We start from the raw sequence: 21,081 nt of genomic DNA on the forward strand, positions 1-21,081 counted from the left end.
ACTCAGTGAGTCTGGGGAAATTATGACTAAGTTTATTTTGAGTCCCGTTAACTCGGGCCTTCTATAAACTTTATTTCATCAAAAGCCTTTATACTATTTTTATTTAATATTAGGTTTTTAATTTAAAAATCGTAATATTCACCGGGTTAATTTTACCACTAACGGTATTTTACCCGTCTTTTAGTATTAACGTGGTTTGATTACCAAACCCGTTTTCGGGGTGTTACAACAGAGCTGGATAAAATTAAAGATGGGGTGATGAAATGGTTCAAGAAAAACTACGCCAAACAAATCAGACGAAGGCTGACTTTCACGAACTTTGGTTTGAACAGGATGAGTGATGACCATATTTTTCGCCATTCACAGCCATTTAGACTCGAAGGTTCACCAAGCGATTAAAAGGTGTGGGGGAAGTAAAGCACTGGGGCCGGACGAATTTTCGTTTAAATTCTTGAAGCATTACTGGGATATGATTTTTGAAAGACAAAGATTGGAATCGACTTCGAAAAAGCCTATGATACTATCAATTGGAAGTTTTTGTTTGAAGTGTTGGAGTGTATGGTTTTCCCGGATATTTGGATTAAATGGGTTGGTGTCTCATGGCGGGCATGGAGTCTATTTTGGTTAACGGCTCTCCTTCAAAAGAATTCCCTTTCAAGCGAAGGTTAAAACAAGGGGATCCAATGTCCCCATTCCTCTGTATCTTGGCCATGGAAGTGTTGGAGATGTTCATGGCTAGGGCGGTTAACATGGGCCTTTTTTATGGGGTGAAGTCATCGGATAGTGGACCGGTTCTATCATATTTGTTTTATGCGTCGGAAAGAAAGATTCTTTACTTAAACTGGCTCCTTAGATGCTTCAATCTTGTAATGGGATCGAAGGCGAGCCTTCAAAAAAGTCATCTTTTGGGGGTCGAAGTGGATGACGAGGAGGTGGAAAGATTGGCAGGGAAATTGAATTGTGGAAGATTTTTGGAAATGGGATAATAACTTTGATGTAGGGTACTCCACAAAGGTAGTGAGACTACAACTTGCTTGAGGGGATGCTTCTACACGGCCCGACACTCCCTTCTCTTGGAACTCTTGGGATATGTTGAAAGCGGACTATTTGACTTGGAGAGCAATGGACGGTAAGGTGGCCAGCAAGACATCTTTGGCGAAGAGGGGGGGTGTGCGCTCCCGAACCTGATTTGTGACAAATGCAGTATGGATGAGGAGGATCCGAACCATGTTTTTGCTGGTTGTGTCTGATCCAGAACTACATGGTGGAAATATGTTTAAGTGAATCAAAGTTCAGTTCCCTAATGATGTTAAAGGCTCATTTTTATGATATATAGGAACACATCTGACATATGACAATAAACTTTCTTTCATTTAGGCCTTATTTAAACGTTTACTAAAACGTATCTAGTCGTTTTCTTGCTTCGCGTTTATAAATCCCCCCCCCCCCCCCCCCCCCGGTTTGGTCAATTCACCAACAGAAAAAAAAAAAAAAAAAAAAAAAAAAAAAAAAAAAAAAAAAAAACATGTGAAGATCCTTGTCAAATCTAGAGTAATCAAACTCAACCAAGTTCTAAGCTTCAAACAAGAGTGAAGGAAATGAACAAATACATGGGTAAAAGAAATCAAGAAGAAGTTCTAAGCTCCACTTAACCAAAACCAACACTGAAACCGCCATTGGCTAATCGGTTTCGGCATACGGGACTTCAACTTGAGCTTGCTCGGCTTCCTGAACCTCCTTCTCGGTCTTCCTACCTTTCTTACACTTATAATACACGCTCATAAACGTCCCCACAGCTCCATACTTGTTCCTACACTGCTCATAAAGCCCTGCGTCAAACATCCTCCAAAAATTCTTCTCGTTCAATTCAGATACCGCGTATTGTGGCTGGTACCCATGGTTCTCGATTAACCAACTTTCCATTCTACGAACCGCATCGGCCCCATCAAAAACCTCACCCCTTAACACGGGCCCTGGTGCATAATAGACACCGACGTCTGTGTACATTTGAGCATACGGTGTGTCACCTTGCCTGCATTGTTCCTCAAATCCCGGCTCGGGGTACACCATGGTCTTGTAGGGAAGCTTGTATAGTCGGTGCGGGCAAAGCCATAGAGGATATACCTGTAGATTAAGATAAACAAAATGTAACGGAATTCTCATGTAATGTGTTTTACATGAAAGTAGAGGTGGCTTGAATGGGTTCAACCCCACCCGAACCCGAACATGACCCGAACCCAAAAATTGTGTGATACATATGAACCCGAACACGACCCAAATATTTGCGGGTTGACCCGAACACGACCCGTTCAACCAGATTTTTTTGTCTGTTAATTTTTTTCCGCAAATTAATATATTAAAATAAAAATTTGCTCCAAAAAACACACAAATCTATATGATACAGTTACATTTAAATAATAAAATCTTATGTTAATTTCTCTTTTTAAGTTGCATAAAATACACACCCAATTTAATTTACGACATAAACATATTGTAAAAAAATATGTTATATAAATGGGTTAAATGGGTCAACCCGCCAACCTGACCCGTTTAGACTAAACCTAAACCCGCGAATTTCGTGTTAGGTTCGCGTCGTGTTTTCGGGTCATGTAAAAACTTCACACCCCTATTTTAGGCAAATGATAACCCGAACCATTAGAGATAAAAGTAACCCAAACTAACCCATTCATAACCAAACATTACAAAATAGCCACCTATAGATAAACGGGTTACGTAACAAACAATAGATAATAAAACATGTTACCTCCATCTCGCGATCAACCCATTCCAAAGCATCAGGAACCTTGTATAGCGGAACAAGCATATCTTGAATAACATGCATTTCATGATAGTAATTTCGAATCGCTTCACCTTGTGTCGCTTTTAGCAACGAAACCTTCGGTGGCATCAACCACCCGAGTAAATATCGAAACCACCATTGATCCGCAAACGGCAAGATAAGCTTCCCTTCCCAATACAAACACCGTGTGTGCCTATGGTAGTATTCGCGAGTCGGAATGTACTCAACAAATTCCCCTTTCGTAAGCGCGGTTTGAGCGTGTTGATAAAACCATGGTTTAAACCACCACCCCACACTGTTTATCGTGTTCCCTTTTTTCTTCGCTTCTTCTTTAGACGCGTATTTTCCCGTCATGCAAACACCTTCATGAGGATTGTAGATCATCGTTTCGACGAAATCAGGAATGTCTTCGTTGTTTTCTTCACCGAAACGTGGAGCGAATGAGTCGATGTATGCTTGTCCGAGTTCTTTTACGCTACCTCTAACGGGTTTGTAAGTTAGCTTCATGTATTCTTTAATCGGTATAAGTTTGATTTCGGCTGATACTAGTAGCCCTAAAGTTCCTTGAGACCATGGAATTGCGTAAAAAAGGTCGGCGTATTCGTTATCTTTTGTAGCGCGAACGACCCGCCCGCCAGAAAGAACGATTTCATAAGCCACAACAGTATCCGAAAACAGCCCGTATAAGTGAGAACTACCCTCGATACCATAACCGTTGATCAGTCCACCAACGGTTAGATCATCAAGCTCAGCGACAACAGCTAGTGCGAGATTCAATGGGACTGTGGCTCGTGTTATTTGACCCATGTTGACTAATGGCTCACATTTTGCAATCATTCGTTCTTGATCGATTTCAAGAATATTGCGGAAAGCTGACAGGTCAACTTCGAAATGACGGGCCCGTTTGTAGTCAACATTTCTCATTCCAACAGCGATCCAGGGTTTTCGGGCTGTACATACAAGCCCGTCTTTTGATGGGTTTCGTTCTGCTAGACGTTTGACAACTTTTTTGACGTTTTCTTCGTGTTCTTTTTGGCGTTTCTTGTATGATTTCCATTCTGATCTAACATCGCCAAGATACGTGAGGAAGTATAGAGTGAAGGAGATCGGAAGTACAACGAAAATGACGATAATCCATCTGAATTGGACGAAATAGTCGACCCAAACCTTCTTTCTTTTCGGGCGGACCAACGGGGCTTCAAGATCCGACATTTTGCGAGATCAAAATCTGTCACATTTCATAAAACATTTCTATCTTAGAAAAAAAAAATTGAATGTTTATAGCACATTAAGATAAATTATAAGGTTACAAGACCTTACACCATACAAGAAAGTAGTATAGGCATTGTGTTTTTGAATTGGTTATGTGACATTTAATAGATAATCAGCAGGAGATATGTTTGAAATCTTTAAAGAGTAAAATGCCATTTTGGTCCCTAAGGTTTGGCCAGTTTTGCGACTTTCATCCAAAGGTTTGTTTTTCCGCATCCGGGTCCAAAAGGTTTGAAATCTTGCCATTTTCATGCAGCTCGTTAACTCCATCCATTTTTCTCCGTTAAGTCAGGGGTAATTCCGTCTTTTTGCTAACTTAAAGGGCAATTCGGTATTTTTCTCTTTATGTAAAAAGAGCGAATACCCCTGAAAAAGACCGAATTGCCCTTTAAGTTAACAAAAGGAACGAAAATACCCTTGACTTAAACAAGAAAAATGGATGGAGTTTACGAGCTGGATGAAAATGACAAGATTTCAAACCTTTTGGATCCAGATGCGAAAAAAGTCAAGAAACAAACCTTTGGATGAAAGTCGTAAAACTGGCCAAACCTCATGACGGAAATCGCATTTTACTCTCTTTAAAAGTTAAAAGTATGGGGGAAGACCGGGCCAATCGAGGATGGGGTATATAGCCCACTAGACCGGGCACAAAATAAGGGTAGTGTCTAGAAGGTATGATATTGATACAGTTTCTTCTGGTTTCATTTTGGTTAATCGATATTTGTTTGTGGTGGTGGTTGTTGTTGTATGACTTGCATGTGCTTATGTCTTAAGGGGACCCCCACAACAATACAAACATCATCATGCATATATAAATATCACAATGAAGATATAATTATAATCTACATTTATAACAATAAATGGATGAGAAAATATGGAACATAGTGGACCACATAAGAGTGGATTTTCCATGTGCATATTATGTAAAGACAAACAATTGCTTAATTATTTTAGAAAGTTCTGCATATCAATTATATCTTGTACCCACAAAATATTATTGAAAACAACTCAACATATAGTTGCAATAATGAGTGTTTTAACTTTTAACTGTTTGGGTATGTAGATTATTAATTTGAAAAAACCTGTAATTGTCTAAGACTAGAAGGTATGGGGGCCGGCTGAGGCCCGGCTAGGACCGGCGCCGGTCCCCCACACCGCCCCCCTGGGGCTCGGCTCGGCACAACCGGCCACCCACAGCCGGGGTAGCCGGACCTCCTTTCTTCTCTTGCCTCTCACATATACCTATACATACATACATATATATACATAAAGGGGTTCATCCCCCACCCCCCTAGGTTCATCCCCTCCAAGCCACTCCTACGTGGCGGCTCATCCCCTCCAAGCCCATCCTCTCCATACCCTTTAGTCTAATTACCCTAACTTTAAGCAACTAATTGTGTGATTATTTGATTTTTAAAGTGACATTCAATTATTTAAAGTTTTAAACACCTTTTGTAGATAAAGACAATGCAGTACAATTGTTCAAGAATTGGATTCTTTTGAGGACAGAAGAGTACTGTTGCAGTATCAAAACTACATTCAACAACCACTAATAAAATCACAAACTAGATCTACAAAACCCTAAAAACAGAGAGCACATGTATCCAGAACCTTTCAAACTAACAACTAAAATTGGTGCAATTAGAAACGTCAGGCGCCCGCTCAGATAGTTAGGAATTTCGGAACTGTACTCAAGTAGTTAAAACGACCAAAACACAATATCTACTAAAAAAAATAACATACAAGTTTACTACAAAGTGAGTTTTAAGTTTAAACATTTATTATGTTTTATTTTGGTGATGATTTACATATTTATTACCAAATGATCTTTCGTCTAATGCGGTATTCAAGTGTGTAAGCGGTGTTCGTCAGTTCGGTTAACGATTTATTCAATTTGTTTGGATTTAAAATTCTTTTGTCCCTAAAAACAGAGCACATAGAATCCAAACCCTTGGAAATTTAACAATTAAAAATCAACAAATTCACTTCAAAAAAAAAAAAAAAAAAAAAAAAAAAAAAAGAATACCACTGCATGCAGCACAGATCTACAAATCATTACAACTATACACACAAGAACACATTATTCAAACACACATAACTAAAACCTGTAAACAAAAATCAATATTAGAAAAATCACTAATCCAAACATATAAAGTTATAATTAATCAATAAAACATATAATCAATATTAATAGATCTAAAGATATTTAACTTTATGAGTGGAATCTTCTAGTGAAAAAGCTAAAAAAGCAAGTAAAAATATAGAATATTAAATGATAAAGTTAGAGAGATTAGAAGATTACCAGAACAGTAGTGAGAGATTGCAGAGAAGATCCGAACCTAAACGGGTCGGACCTTGGAAATATGGGGGAAAGGTTTCACTGCTACGCAGTGAGTGAAGTAGGTGGTTGTTGAAAGAAGATGAACACTTGTATATATAGGAATAAAAATGGGTGTAGAGTATTCCTATCATTATTGCACCATTGTCATCAGTGATTATTTTGTAATAATTTTTTGAGAATAGAGGAAGTTGCAAACTTAGTCCCTAGGCATGTTACATTTGCTAAAGGGTGGTGGTGTTAAATACATTCAAAAAAGTTAAACTTTTTTTTATTTTTACCTGTAAGTCAAACAATTTCAGTTAACTTTTCAACTTTTTTTTTATAAATAAACTTTAATGAAACAAGTTTTCATAAAGCAACTTTATTTCATTTTCTTTTCATTTAATTTTTTCTTTTTTTATCGTTTTTGCAATTTCTTTCTATTTCAATTCTCAGTGAAGTCAACTTGATTTAGTGATAATTCTTTTTTATTTTACTTAATGTATTTTATCTACGAAAATCTCCTGGTTTATATATTATACATGCTCAATTTGATTAGTGATATTTTTAAGCTTGGATTTAAGTTATCTGTACTAATTTTTTTGTAATATTACTAATGGAGGCCAGAATGGTATTAACCAACCCAATGCTTCGAATTAAGCTTGACCCCACTCAATTATATACAACAATTGTGTACAGCGCACACAAGTAAAAAATAACACAAGTTGGCTTCACTCGAATAAGTAACAAGTTGGCTTCACTCGAATAACTGAACAAGTTGGCTTCACTCGAATACATCCTCCCTAAAAGCTCTCTTGCAACATTTATATATGACTAATACTTGGAGAGACATTTATTCAAAAAGAATACATCCTAGCAACTTTATTTCATTTTCTTTCCATTTAACTTTTCCTTTTTTAATCGTTTTTTCATTTTATTTCCATTTAATTTTTCCGCTTTGATAATTCTCTTATCAAAGCGGTTCTTGGGAGTCTTCCTATTTACTTGTTCTCGTTGTTTAGAGCGCCGGTCAAAGTGAAATTACAAGGAGGGTACCCGATGCCTACAATCACGCCTTATTGGAATTTTCGCAACATTAGCATGTTTGCGGCTGGATGGGAGACCATGTATAGGTGGCGTCTAGAATTATATACGCAGCTTTATCGTCGTGAAAGTGATTTTGTCGATCTAGGTGATTAATTGTTTTAATGTTTGCACGTTTACTGTTTTATTGGAGACTCGTTATTTATTTATGATTAACTTTTTCACTTTCTATTTATAATAAAGTGTCTTGATTATTTATTTATTAATATTGATATTAATACTAATAATAGTATAACAAAATATAAAAAAGTAACAAAAGTATTATAAAATAAAATAAGATAAAAAGACATAATTATTACTTTTGACTTTATAATAAAACATAATTATTATTTTTAACTTTATAATAAAATAATATAATAAAGTAGTTAATCATTAATAAATTTGACTTTTGGGTATATTAATCTTTATCTTGGGTATAATTATCACACTCCTTTGCTAAAACGTTATGAAGGTTGGTATTTGTTTCTTCGTAACAAATGGTGTAGGGTCATGATTGGAACATAATTCGTCACGTAGGAATATGAATGAAGACTACACCACCCATTGCCTAATCCATCATGGTTCGCATTAATTAAACCATGGTCCTCTTTTCTATTTTCTAATATTTACTTTTCTTTTTTTAGACAAAAATAAATAAAGGGATAGTAGTAATCATGGTTGAAAAAATCCCGAGTAGTCTCCGATTAGTCACCGATTAATCACTAATCGGACGTTCACCGATTAATGGCCGATTAATTGCAAGGCGGTCAATCACGGTCCTATTCTGGCCAAATTTTTGCGAGACATCGGCCAAATTTCCACCAAACCTTATGAATTCCTTCCAGATACTTAAAAAATGGGTTAATGAGGGGTTAAAACGTATCTACTTTAGAAAACTACATATAAAAATGTGTGTGCATATATATAACTAAAAATTACGTATAAAAATCTCGATCCGATTAATTTCGATTAATCCCTATTAATCCCGATTAATCGCTAGTAGGTACCCCACCGCCCGACTAGCGCCTAGCGATTCTTACAACACTGGTAGTAATGACCACATCCTTAGGATAGTGGTTTTAGATAGTAAATTAGAGGTGGGTGATATGGCGCTAACGTGGAAGGTCATGGTGGTCATGACTCATGACCACACCCTATAGCAAATATCATGTTTGTTGTATTTATGGTATTTGAAAGAGAAGACTGTCACACTTTTTTAACGGTAGTGTATTAGGAGGGTAGCATGGGCTACCTTTAAACCTCGTCTCCGTACCATTTTTGTAGCATTAATTTTATTTACTGGTTTTATATAAAGAATATCTCTGATTCAAAAAAAAATATGAGGCCTCTGAATTTTTAGGCTAGATTCGTCACTGGATAAATTTATCTCTAAGGTCTATAAGACTTGAACCCAAAAGCTCATATTTCATAGTAGTTGATATAAAAGCAATTACTTATAACAATATACTTTATCAAATACATTGAAAATTAATGTTATTACTCTTAATTAACTAATATTACTATTCATGGCTATGACGCGTCGGCACGTGATGCCCCTCTTATTTTTTCCTTTTTACGTTTTTTTTTTTCATTTAGTTTTTATATGTGTTTGCATCCTTACACTTTAATAAATTTATCATACAGCCAGTGACGAATCTTAAGATTTCTGACCGAATAGGCGAAAGTCACCAGACCTAAAAATTTCTATAAAACCGGGAGGTCGAAAACGTATATACCGAAAAAGTTCTATACGAAAACTACATACTCTCCACTACTAAGCGAAAAGTTCAGGGGGTCGGCCGCCCCTCCCGCCCCTTAAACGTTTCGCCCATACATACAACGCATAAACTTCAATAAGGTTGGTTTTCCCAGTTTCTTGACAAGTACACCTCGTGCCGGTACAGTAATAACATTGTCGCAACGCACGAGGTAAGATACTAAAGCTATCGTACAGTCTTTAAACTTCAATAAAGTTACTTTTTCCCGTTTCTTGATAACTACATGGTGTGTTAGTACTGTACTGATATTGATGCAACGTGTTGGGGGTGTTTTTCTGTTTACACCCTTAATTTGCTAATATACATGTTTAGTCCTTCTAGTATAATTTTCCTAATATAAATGTCTAGTCCCTTTACTTTAAGAGAGATTTTTTAGCTAACTTTACTAATGTCTTACATAAATGTTTAGTCCTATTTTAACTTTGGTAACATACATGTTTAATCTCTCAACTTTTATTTCTTTTGTATTTTGCCTTTAGTGTTTTTTCTTGCTAATGTGACGAATCAACCCAACACCCAACGCAACATGCAGGGTAAAATTAATAGTTCTTTATACAAACTTACAAGCACGGGTATTGTGTCCATTTACACACACGAGATACAAAACGGTTATATAGTATAAATAGGGGTGTTAAATGGGTTGTGGTCGCGTGTCCAACCCGGCACAAACCAAAACATTGACCTGAAGTTGAAAATTGTGTTAGACATTCGGAACTCGAAGAAGACATGAATATTTCTAGGTTAGCACAAACACGACAAGTTAAACTGAAACTTTTATTTTCTCGCATATTAATTCTCTAAGTTTAAATTTATAACAATAAAAAATACAAATGTGTATAAAACAAATCCATTTTAATTATAAATTTTATTAATTTCTCTTTTAAGTTTTAGATTTGGCATTAAATACCCATTGAATTTAAAGTTTATGACATAAACACATAATATATATATATATATATATATATATATATATATAGGATTAGGTTCAAACGTGAACAAAATCCCAAGAGTGAACTGCGTGAACTGATCTGGACCCTTGATTTTTATGATCTTGAGATTAAAGTGAGTGGCATGATGGTAATTATTTGGTTAATTTTTTCCATTTAATTAAATACAAAAAGGGTATATGTGTAATTTCAATCTTAAATTGATTGCATAAATCTCTCACAAATCAAGTAATCAATTATCCTCTTAAATTGATTGCATAAATCTCTCACAAATCAAATCAAATATTAGGAAAGATGTAACTTAATTCAATTATTAAAATAATTATTTGTTTAAATGGGATGTACACATGTGTATTCTGATTTTGCCCTCTTTTTAATGCGATGTACACATGTGTATATCCTCTGTTTTTGTGATATCTCAGAATTTTTTTTGTATTGATTGTTGATGTACACCTGTGAATTATTGTACACATATGTACGATACTGAGTACACATGTGTACTGTTCTATTTATATCCAAGTACACATGTGTATTCCGTTGAAATATGAAGGTTATGTGGATCTTAAAAATCAAAATTTGAATTCTGTTGATGAAATCTGAAATAAAAATTAAAACTGAAATCTGGTGATTTGTTTTGATAATTATCTTATTAATAAATAAACATAATGTGGATAATCAATTTAAATTAGGAAAGATGTAACTTAATTCAATTATTAAATAATGATTTAAATCTAATTTTTATATAATTACAATCCTACCCTTAACAACTAAAAGGGGGATATCAAGAGTCCATATCTGTTCACGCAGTTCACTCTTGGGAGGTTGTTCACGCTGGAACCCTACCATATATATATATATATATATATATATATATATATATATATATGTGTGTGTGTGTGTGTGTGTGTGTGTGTGTAAATCGTTTAAACGGGTTAATCCGTGAATCTGTCGGGTTGACACAAACTTGACTTGTTTATTTAAACGGATTCATGAATTTGATCTGAAACTAACCTGAGCTCATTAACACTCAAATTAAAGATAAAAATGATTTGATTTTATGGTGTACCTATAAAGTTTTGTAACGTACAAAAAGGTTATCGACACTTTTAAGAAAATAATAATAAAAAATGCAACAAATTCCTCTTTTGCCCCTAATATCCCTTTAATTCTTCTATGATCTCAATTATTGATCTTCTTTTAATCAATGGTAGAAAATCCTTTCTACACTTCTTTGACAAAACCCAACTTTATTTTGACAAACCTATATGTGTGTAATGTGTTAGAAAATCCTTTCTACACTTCTTTGACAAAACCAGGGGCGGATGTATACACATACAAGGGGGAGCGCCCGCTACCGCTTGGTCGGAAAATTTTTGACGTTTTTAGTGTAAATTTTGGAAAAATTTGACGTTTTTTCGATTTCGTTACCGCCTATTTATAAAACGTTCCCGCTTGGTCGGAATCCTAGATCCGCCACTGAACAAAACCCAACTTTATTTTGACAAACCTATATGTGTGTAATTGTTATAGAACACATGTTAGTGACTTCACACAAACACTATTTTGAATGTTCTCTTTTCCCAATGGTCATGACACCACAATAGAGTATTAGAGTTGATAAAGTCTATAGGTGGTTCATGTAAAAGTCCTAATATTTAACTTTTGTTTTTTTTAAACTGTAAACTTCATTAAAACACAAACCATCGATTCAAATCGGGCCGACAAAACAAACAAAACAGGCTACATAATTACACAATTACAAACCTACGCCACATGTCCCAAGTCGTCTCCCTATATTTCGACCTATTAGAATACCACAAAAAAACCCAAGAACTTGACTTCGCTGATGATATTCTCTATTCTAACCAGCTTGTTGTTGAATTTGACATTGTTTCTCGCCTTCCAAATGCTCCAAAATTGGCAAGGTCATGCTCCTATTATATTTGTCTCATTCACATGGGGTTCTGCGTTGTATCTAAGATCCTTTACTCTCTATTGGATTCAAGGTGCTTGCTTTAACAAAATATGATGTATGTTGTTTTATTATTTTATGGGTAAATTGCATTTTACATTCTTTAAGTTTCAATAAAATTTTAGGTTTTGTCCTTCAACTAACGAAATTACAGCGGATATCCTTTATGTTCTAATTTCTTTACAGGGGATGTCCTTTATTTTTTGTAATCTTTTCGGGAGAAAGGACACTATCTGTAAAGCAATTAGAACATAAAGGACACCCGCACTAATTTCGTTAGTTAAAGAACAACGTTTGAAATTTTGTTGAAACTTAAAGAACGTAAAATGTAATTTACCCTTATTTTATTATTGTAAAAACAAGTGTCTCGTTATGACTTATATAAAAACAAGACTATAATGAGTGTTGTATTAAGTTAAAGGGCATAAGTGTACATATTTCAAAAGATAAAGGATCGAAAAAGACAACAGATGATAGAGGTGAGGGGAATCACGAACCGGTTTCCAATTGAGTTACCAGTAGGCCCTCGGACGTATCACGTGTGATGCATGGTTGCTTTTGTGGGGTTGGGGATTGTAGATACAAAGATCTCGATATCGGGGTTTATTAATAAATAATTACAAATCTAATGACATTGATCGTGTGTTTTTATTATAAAATTATGAGTGTTTTATCAAATACATATTTAATTATAAAAATTTGGATGTTTTAACCAAACTACGTATTAGATTATTCATTTGTGTTTGTTTTAGGTGATTTTATAATATAATAATGCTTAAAAAATAAAAACAATTAATAACCTCCCACCCTCTTTTGTCTATATTAAAATTTTAATCTCGAACAACCCATGAACCTTGCTTTAGTTAGTAGCGTTTAGCGCGTTCGAGAATTGACTATAGCATTTAGCGCGTTCGAGAATTGACTATGTCTTCGATGGCAAATCGATTTGCCTATACAAGATCGTGGAAGAAACAAAGATATTGTGATTCCTTTGGATTATAAATAGGAAAAAGTATCTAAGCTAAGTTAGGAGCTGTTTGGCAACTTCTGAATGGTTAAGTGCTGAACCGGTAAGAGGTCTGAACCATTAAGTGCTGAACCTGTAAGATGTCTGAATCATTAAGAATCAATATAATGTCTAACCATTCAGAGGCAAATGTCTGACCAATTCAGATTAGAGGTTTTAACCATTCAGACTCAGTATAATGCTTAACCATTCAGAGGCAAATGTCTGAACCATTCAGACATTTGCTTGCGAAACAAACAGTCTAAACCATTGAGTGCTGAACCAATAAGAGGTCTGAACCATTAAAAGATTCATTAAGAGATAAACAAACAGCCCCTTAGAATGTTTGGTGTAAATTCAACTTTGATCTTTAAAATATTATTGTAGTGTCATGTCTAGCATCTTACTAGGCCTTCGTGATTTTAAAGACCCCTTTTCCCTTCAAAAAAAAAAAAATTGTAGCATTTATATACAGGTTCACATATAAATTTATATAGTTTAATTTGCATTTTGAGCTGTTGAAATATAAAAGGTTTATTTTGTAATTTATATTTTAAACATATTATGGGTCAGATTATCTTTGATGTATTATATTGTTGGGCTCTGTGTTATCTATTGGGCTGTTTAAGTTTGTTACGCAGTTTGTTATGGGCCGAGGACCTAAGTGAGCACATTATGAAGACGGAAGGGCTAAAGTGTAACTCTTATTCCCAGCTGCTATATAAGAGAAGAGAGAGAAGATTGAGCTCAGTTGTTCGAGATATTTCTAGGGTTTTCTCTTTGATTCTCTCTGTACTTGTTCATCAGTCTTTGTAGATCTCTGTGTTGAGATCACTTCTGTCTTAGAGATTGTGTTGATCTCTTCGTCTGTATCCTTTATATTTTGTTTGTACTTTGATTTATATTCAACAGATTACTTCAATCTGTTAAATCGGTACTTTGTATTGTTAATATCTCATATTCTTGAGATCTAGGGTTTTGGTTGGGATCTTTTGGGTTGGCTAAGTAATAAAACTTTTGTCACCTGTTTTGTCACTATTTCTGGTGTGTTTGTGTTGTTCAAGTTTAGATCTATACCATTTTACATGGTATCAGAGCATCTCAGGCTCTGGATTACAGATCTAAGTCTTTCGCTGTTAGAGTTTGTTGTATTTTTTACTGATTTGTTGTTTGTTTTTGTAAATCTGTAGTTTTTTTGTTGATGTTGGGAGTGTGACGGTGTAGATCTTGGTGTATATCTTCTCGATCTTGGTGTGTGAAGGCTGCGTTGGTCTCTGAAACCCTAGAAGGCTTCAGAGCAAACTGACCAGTTTATATTGTCTGCTTGTCTTCTTTGTATGATCTGTAACCCTAGAAGGTTACAGTTTCATATTAGCTTGGAACGCAAAGTTGTAAGATCGTTCTTGTCTCTTTCTTATTTTTTTTACAGCATCATATCTGTTGAGTCTAGGCATCTTGTTTACCGGACTAATCGGGCCGGCACTTGATCGAGTTTGTCTCTGTGTTGTTGTCTTTTGTTGTGTCTTGCATATTTTCCATTGTTGTGTCTTGCAACTGTATTATGCTTGTCCAAGCACCTATAGAGTGATGACCCTGGAATCTGGCTTCTAATACAGTCTTGTTGTTGTCTATATTGTATCTGATTGATTGTTTGTCTGCTGTGTTGTTTGATTCTCTGTTTGTGAATCTATATTTGCTATTCTTGTTTGTTTCTTATTTGTAATCATGACTGATACTGATCCTACTAGTTCTGGTACAACTCAGACTTTGATAAGTAAGTTAGATATTGGAGATCCATTATATCTTCATCCTAGTGACTCTAGTGCTTTAACTATTGTTAGTGTTAAGTTGAAGGGTACTGAAAATTATTCTGTCTGGTCTAGTTCTATGAATTTGGCTTTAGAAGTCAAGAATAAGTATGGTTTTATTGATGGTTCATGTGAAAGATCCACTGAGGATCATGTGCTTGCTAGTCAATGGGATAGATGTAACTCTGTGGTGTTGACTTGGTTGATAAATTCTATGTCTGAGGAGTTGTTTTTAGGACAAGTGTTTTCTAAATATGCTTCAGAGGTTTGGGAGGACTTAAAGGAAACCTATGACAAGATTGATGGTTCTGTGGTTTATGATTTGTATAAAAAGATAAACTGTATTTCTCAAAATGGTTCTACTGTAGCTGATTACTATAATAGGCTGACTACCATGTGGAAACAGTTTGATGCTATGCTTAAACTGCCCACCTGTTCTTGTAAAGCAGCTAAAGATTATAATGATTTTTCAATGTTAATTAAACTAATGCAATTTCGTATGGGATTAGATGATGTTTATCAACCAGTAAGAACTAATTTGTTAACCAGAGAAGAATTTCCATCTGTCAAGGTTGCCTTTTCTGTGGTTTCTAGGGAGGAATCACATAGATTGTCTAGTAGTGGGTCAAAAGGTCAGAATGTGTGTTTTGTATCTAAGTCTAATCAATCTTTTGAGTCAAAGAAAAAAGTATCTAATCAAAGAGGACCTAATCCAAATTTAAAGTGTACACATTGTAATATGATTGGTCATACTGTTGATAGATGCTTTGAGATAATTGGTTATCCTCCATGTTTTAAGAAAAGAGCTAACACTATGTCTGGTAAAACTACATCAACTAATAAATCTAATGCTACTGTTGGGTCATCTGCTAGTGTGTCTACTTCTGGTTTGCCTTTTACATCTGAGCAGATAGCAAAGTTGTTAAGTTTAGTTGGTGAGAAGTCTGGTATGGAGTCAACAAGTGTAGGAGGTGAGTCCTGTACTGTTAATAGTTTTGTTAGTTATTCTAGTTCCATGTTCTTTGGAGGTGTTTTTAGTTGGATTGTTGACTCTGGGGCAAGTCAACGCATGGTTAATAGTGATAAAGATATGTTTAATACAGTTGATGCTTCTGAATTTGATCTTAAAGTTGGTCACCCAAATGGTACTAATGTAAAAGTTTTGAAAATTGGTAATATCAAGTTAATGGATAATGTCATTTTAAAAGATGTGTTTTATGTCCCAGGTTATCATGTGAATCTGTTGTCTGTTCATAGATTAGCCAAAGACAATAATATTGATGTTGTGTTTAATGAGGACAGTTGTATATTACAGGATTCCAAATCAAGGAGAATCCTGGTGACTGGTAATCAAGATAGTGGTCTATATTTTATTGGTAAAAATGGTAAGTCTGTGAATGTTTGCTTTAATAGTTTTGTTAAGTCAAGTTTGTGGCATGGCAGATTAGGTCACCCATCTGATCAAGTGCTAGCTGTGTTAAAAGAGAATTTTGATGTTAAAAGTATTAAACATGGTCCTTGTGATGTTTGTCATAGGGCTAAACAAGTTAGGGTTCCTTTTCCATTAAGTGAACATAAAACTAAGTCTATTGGGGAGTTAATCCATCTTAATTTGTTGGGTCCATATAAAGTTACCAGTTATTAGGGGTTTAAATATTTTTTAACTGTAGTAGATGATTTTTCTAGGACTGTTTGGTGTTACTTGTTGTCAAGTAAAACTAAAGTGTTTGAAAATCTGTGTAACTTTTATGAACTTATTCTAACTCAATTTGAGAAAAAAATAAAAACAATTAGAAGTGATAATGGAACAGAATTTGTGAATAACCAAATGGGTTTATTTTGTAAAAACAAAGGTATTTTACATCAAACGTCTTGTTCTTATACACCACAACAAAATGGTGTGGTGGAGAGGAAACATAGACATCTCTTGAACACAGCTAGAGCTTTAATGTTTCAAAGTAATTTGCCTCTTAAGTATTGGTCTGATTGCATTTTAACTGTTGTTTACTTAATTAACAGGTTACCCTCTTCAGTGTTAGGTGGTAGAAGTCCTTATGAAATTGTATATGGTTTTAAGCCCTCTTTAATTCATCTAAGGAATTTTGGATGTCTTTGTTTTAGTACTGTTTTATCTGAATCCGATAAGTTTGCTTATCATGCTGATAAGTGTGTTCTTATTGGTTATTCTAATGTTAAAAAGGATATAAATTGCTAAGTTTGGACAATAGAAAAATGTTTTTTTTTTCTAGAGATGTGAAATTTTATGAGAATGTTTATCCTTTTAAATCTAATCCGGTTAATAGTCAAGAATTGTTTAATAAAGCTGATCTAAATCATGTAAACTTTTTTTATTATACTGAAACAATGTTGTCTGAAGTTCCTACAGTTCCCAATGATGAAGAGGGTACAACTGGTGCTCAAGATCACTACAGTGATGATCAGCAGCCATTGTCACCCTCTACATCTGCCACTGCCCCAAATGTTGAGAATATTCAACCTGAAAGTGGGCAGTTGGGTAGTAGTTATCTGGGTAATAGTGGCGAGGCAGAGGACACTGTAGGATCACATGATGAGACTAACCCATCTGAGGGACAATCTGTTAGGAGATCTTCTAGAAATGTGTCTTTTCCAAAAAAAATTAATGAATTTGTTGTTGAAGGAAAGGTCAAGTATGGTATTGAAAAAGTTGTTAGCTATGCTAATTTGTCTGTTGATAACTTCTGTTTGATTGTTTCATTGAATAAGTTTGTTGAACCTAGTACATATAATGAGGCTATTAAAGACACTAAATGGATAGAAGCTATGAATAGTGAAATGGAGGCACTTTATAGAAATAATACTTGGGTGATTGTAGATTTGCCAAAAGGTAGAAAACCCATAGGGTGTAAATGGGTATACAAAATAAAGTACAGGGCAAATGGTGAAATAGAGAGGTATAAGGCTAGGTTAGTAGCTAAAGGTTTTAACCAAAGAGAAGGTATTGATTTTGGGGAAACCTTCTCACCTGTTGTTAAGATGGTTACTGTTAGAGTTGTGTTAAAACTTGCTGTGAATAATTGTTGGCCATTATATCAGCTTGATATAAATAATGCTTTTCTGTATGGTTCATTGTCTGAAGAAGTTTATATGTCTTTACCACAAGGACACTTTAATAATGAGATAAATAAAGTGTGCAAACTTGTTAAGTCCCTTTATGGACTTAAACAAGCCCCTAGGAAGTGGGATGAAAAATTAACTTCTGTGTTACTTGATATGGGCTTTGTTCAAAGTTTGTGTGATCATTCTTTGTTTGTTTTAAGCAAAAATGATGTGTTGGTAGTTTTATTAGTTTATGTGATGATATAGTGATTAGTGGAAATAATCCTTCCGAAATCACAAGAGTTAAAAGGTGTTTAAGTGAAAATTTTCAAATAAAAGACTTAGGTTTGCTTAAATACTTTCTTGGTATAGAAGTTTTATATTCCAATGGGTCTATTTGTTTGTCCAAAGAAAGTATTGTCTTGAACTTCTCAATGAGTTTGGATATCTAGGGTGCAAACCTGTTGGAACACCAATTGAACAATCACATATTGTTACAAGTAAAACTGACAAAGATAAAAAAAATTGGAAAATGTGAATGGGTTTCAAAAGTTAATTGGTAAGTTAATATACTTATCTTTAACTCGTCCAGATATAAGTTATGCTGTTCAGTTCTTGAGTCAATACATGCATAAACCATGTCAGTCACACTTAGATATTGCTTTAAGGCTATTAAGATATACTTAAAGCAATGTCCATGTAGAGGTGTTATGTTTAGGAAAACAGGTAATCTTGAACTGTCAGGATTTGTTGATTCGGATTGGGCAAAGTGTACCATGACTAGGAAGTCAGTTACTGGGTTTGGAGTATTTCTTGGAGATACTATTATATCCTGGAAAAGCAAGAAACAAGGAGTTGTTTCGAGGTCTACAGCTGAGGCTGAGTACAGGGCAATGTGCTCAGCCACATGTGAGGTAATGTGGATTAAAAATGTTTTGCAAGAGTTAAAAGTAAATTGTACTTTGCCTATTAAATTGTTCTGTGATCGTAAATCTGCAATTTCCATTTCATTAAATCCTGTTTTCCATGAAAGAACAAAACACTTCGAGTTAGACTTGCATTTTTTGAGAGAAAAAATTGCAAGTGGCATTATTAAACCACAAAAAATTGCTACTGATTTTCAGTTAGCAGACATTTTTACTAAAGGATTGAGCGTTGCTCAACATAGTGTGTTGTGTGAAAAGTTAGGGTTGTTTGATATGTTTGCAGTATGAATGATGGGGGATGTTGAAATTATAAAGGTTTATTTTGTAATTCATATTTCAAACATATTATGGGTCATATTATCTTTGATGTATTATATTGTTGGGCTCTGTGTTATCTATTGGGCTGTTTAAGTTTGTTACGCAGTTTGTTATGGGCCGAGGACCTAAGTGAGCATATTATGAAGACTGAAGGGCTAAAGTGTAACTCTTATTCCCAGCTGCTATATAAGAGAAGAGAGAGAAGATTGAGCTCAATTGTTTGAGATATTTCTAGGGTTTTCTCTTTGATTCTCTCTGTACTTGTTCATCAGTCTTTGTAGATCTCTGTGTTGAGATCACTTCTGTCTTAGAGATTGTGTTGATCTCTGCGTCTGTATCCTTTATATTTTGTTTGTACTTTGATTTGTATTCAACAGATTACTTCAATCTGTTAAATCGGTACTTTGTATTGTTAAGATCTCATATTCTTGAGATCTAGGGTTTTGGTTGGGATCTTTTGGGTTGGCTAAGTAATAAAACTTTTGTTACCTGTTTTGTCACTATTTCTGGTGTGTTTGTGTTGTTCAAGTTTAGATCTATACCATTTTACATGAGCCATCGCATTATAGCTTAATGGTATCTTCGAGGTGGGATAAGACTTAGGTACCATAAGGTCTTGGGTTTGTATAGATATTATAGTCTAGTAGAGATTGATATGATCAGGTGGTTCTACTCATAACACGATGATACTTTGGGTCTTTTAATCGGGTTTCGGGTTTTTCGGGTTTTCAAAGCTAAATATTTAACCGGATAACCGAACCAAGGTTCTGGTTCTTCAGTGTGCGGGTTAAATGGGTCGGGTTAGATTGGGTTTCGGGTTAGAAAATGAACTAGTTTAACAGAAAAGTAGAGATATGGATGGACTTCGTGATTTAAAATTTTTAGAAGAAGGCGATCTAAAAATTTTGGAAGATATGGTTGGCTGAATATAAAAGAATTATTAAGTCCTTTTAGAATATATGACTCTATCTATAAAATATGCTAATGGTTTTAAAGTTATTTTGGGTTAAACCGATTACCCATTATTTAACCCATTAACCAATCCATAGAACTATATTCGGGTTCAGGTTTACAGTTATTCAGTTATGGATTCTTCAGGTTTCGTCTATTTCGGGTTCAATTGACTTCGGTTTCGGGTCGGGTTTTGAGTTTCAGTCAAAAAAGATAGCCCTAATGATACTCCAGGACATTATAGCCTAATGGAGATGAATATGATTGAGTGGTTTTACTGATGATACAATGATACTCAGTGGTTCATCAATAATCTAAATTAGTGTTAAAAAAAATTGCATTTTGAGAAAATCAATACGAAAATAAATGATTCTTTTGATTCTTGTAACTTTTACCTTTCTCTTTTTACCCCCTCATTTTCGTCGTTTTCCCCTCCTCCTTTAATTATTAAACATGCAAATTAACAAATAATAATAATAATAATAATAATAATAATAATAATAATAATAATAATAATAATAATAATAATAATAATAATCATTTAAATTTTTTACACGAAAAGGGATTTGTATTTAGATGGTATATACACTTAAATTCTTATATACCAAAATTTTAAAATTGTAGATCTTTGTGCTTAATAACTCAAAACCCTTGTAACTAGATATGTCAATCATGTCAAGTTGGATGGCTTACGGCTTGAACCGTTGAAGCCAAGCACGACTCCTATATTGATTCATGTCAAAGACATCGACTCTAGTTCATACACAGTTAAAACCTAGTAGCTCAAACATTACCTATTTAGTCCGTTTATCTTAAACCACC

The 21,081-nt window shown here is 34.6% G+C and overlaps 1 protein-coding gene across 1 annotated transcript; it reads right to left on the reverse strand.

Annotated features, from left to right (window-relative positions):
• Nucleotides 1-1,526: 1,526 nt before the first annotated feature.
• Nucleotides 1,527-6,548, reverse strand: LOC110882507 (delta(24)-sterol reductase). The gene is made up of 3 exons (XM_022130509.2): nt 6,375-6,548; nt 2,765-4,028; nt 1,527-2,124 (listed from the first exon to the last, which is right to left on the reverse strand). Exons 2-3 carry the CDS (start codon nt 4,010-4,012, stop codon nt 1,681-1,683), a joined length of 1,692 nt encoding a protein of 563 aa, XP_021986201.1. The 5' UTR covers nt 4,013-4,028; nt 6,375-6,548; the 3' UTR covers nt 1,527-1,680.
• Between the last annotated feature and the right edge of the window lie 14,533 nt (nt 6,549-21,081).

The sequence above is a fragment of the Helianthus annuus genome, chromosome 16, assembly GCF_002127325.2.
Source record: "Helianthus annuus cultivar XRQ/B chromosome 16, HanXRQr2.0-SUNRISE, whole genome shotgun sequence".
NCBI classification, from domain to species: domain Eukaryota; kingdom Viridiplantae; phylum Streptophyta; class Magnoliopsida; order Asterales; family Asteraceae; genus Helianthus; species Helianthus annuus.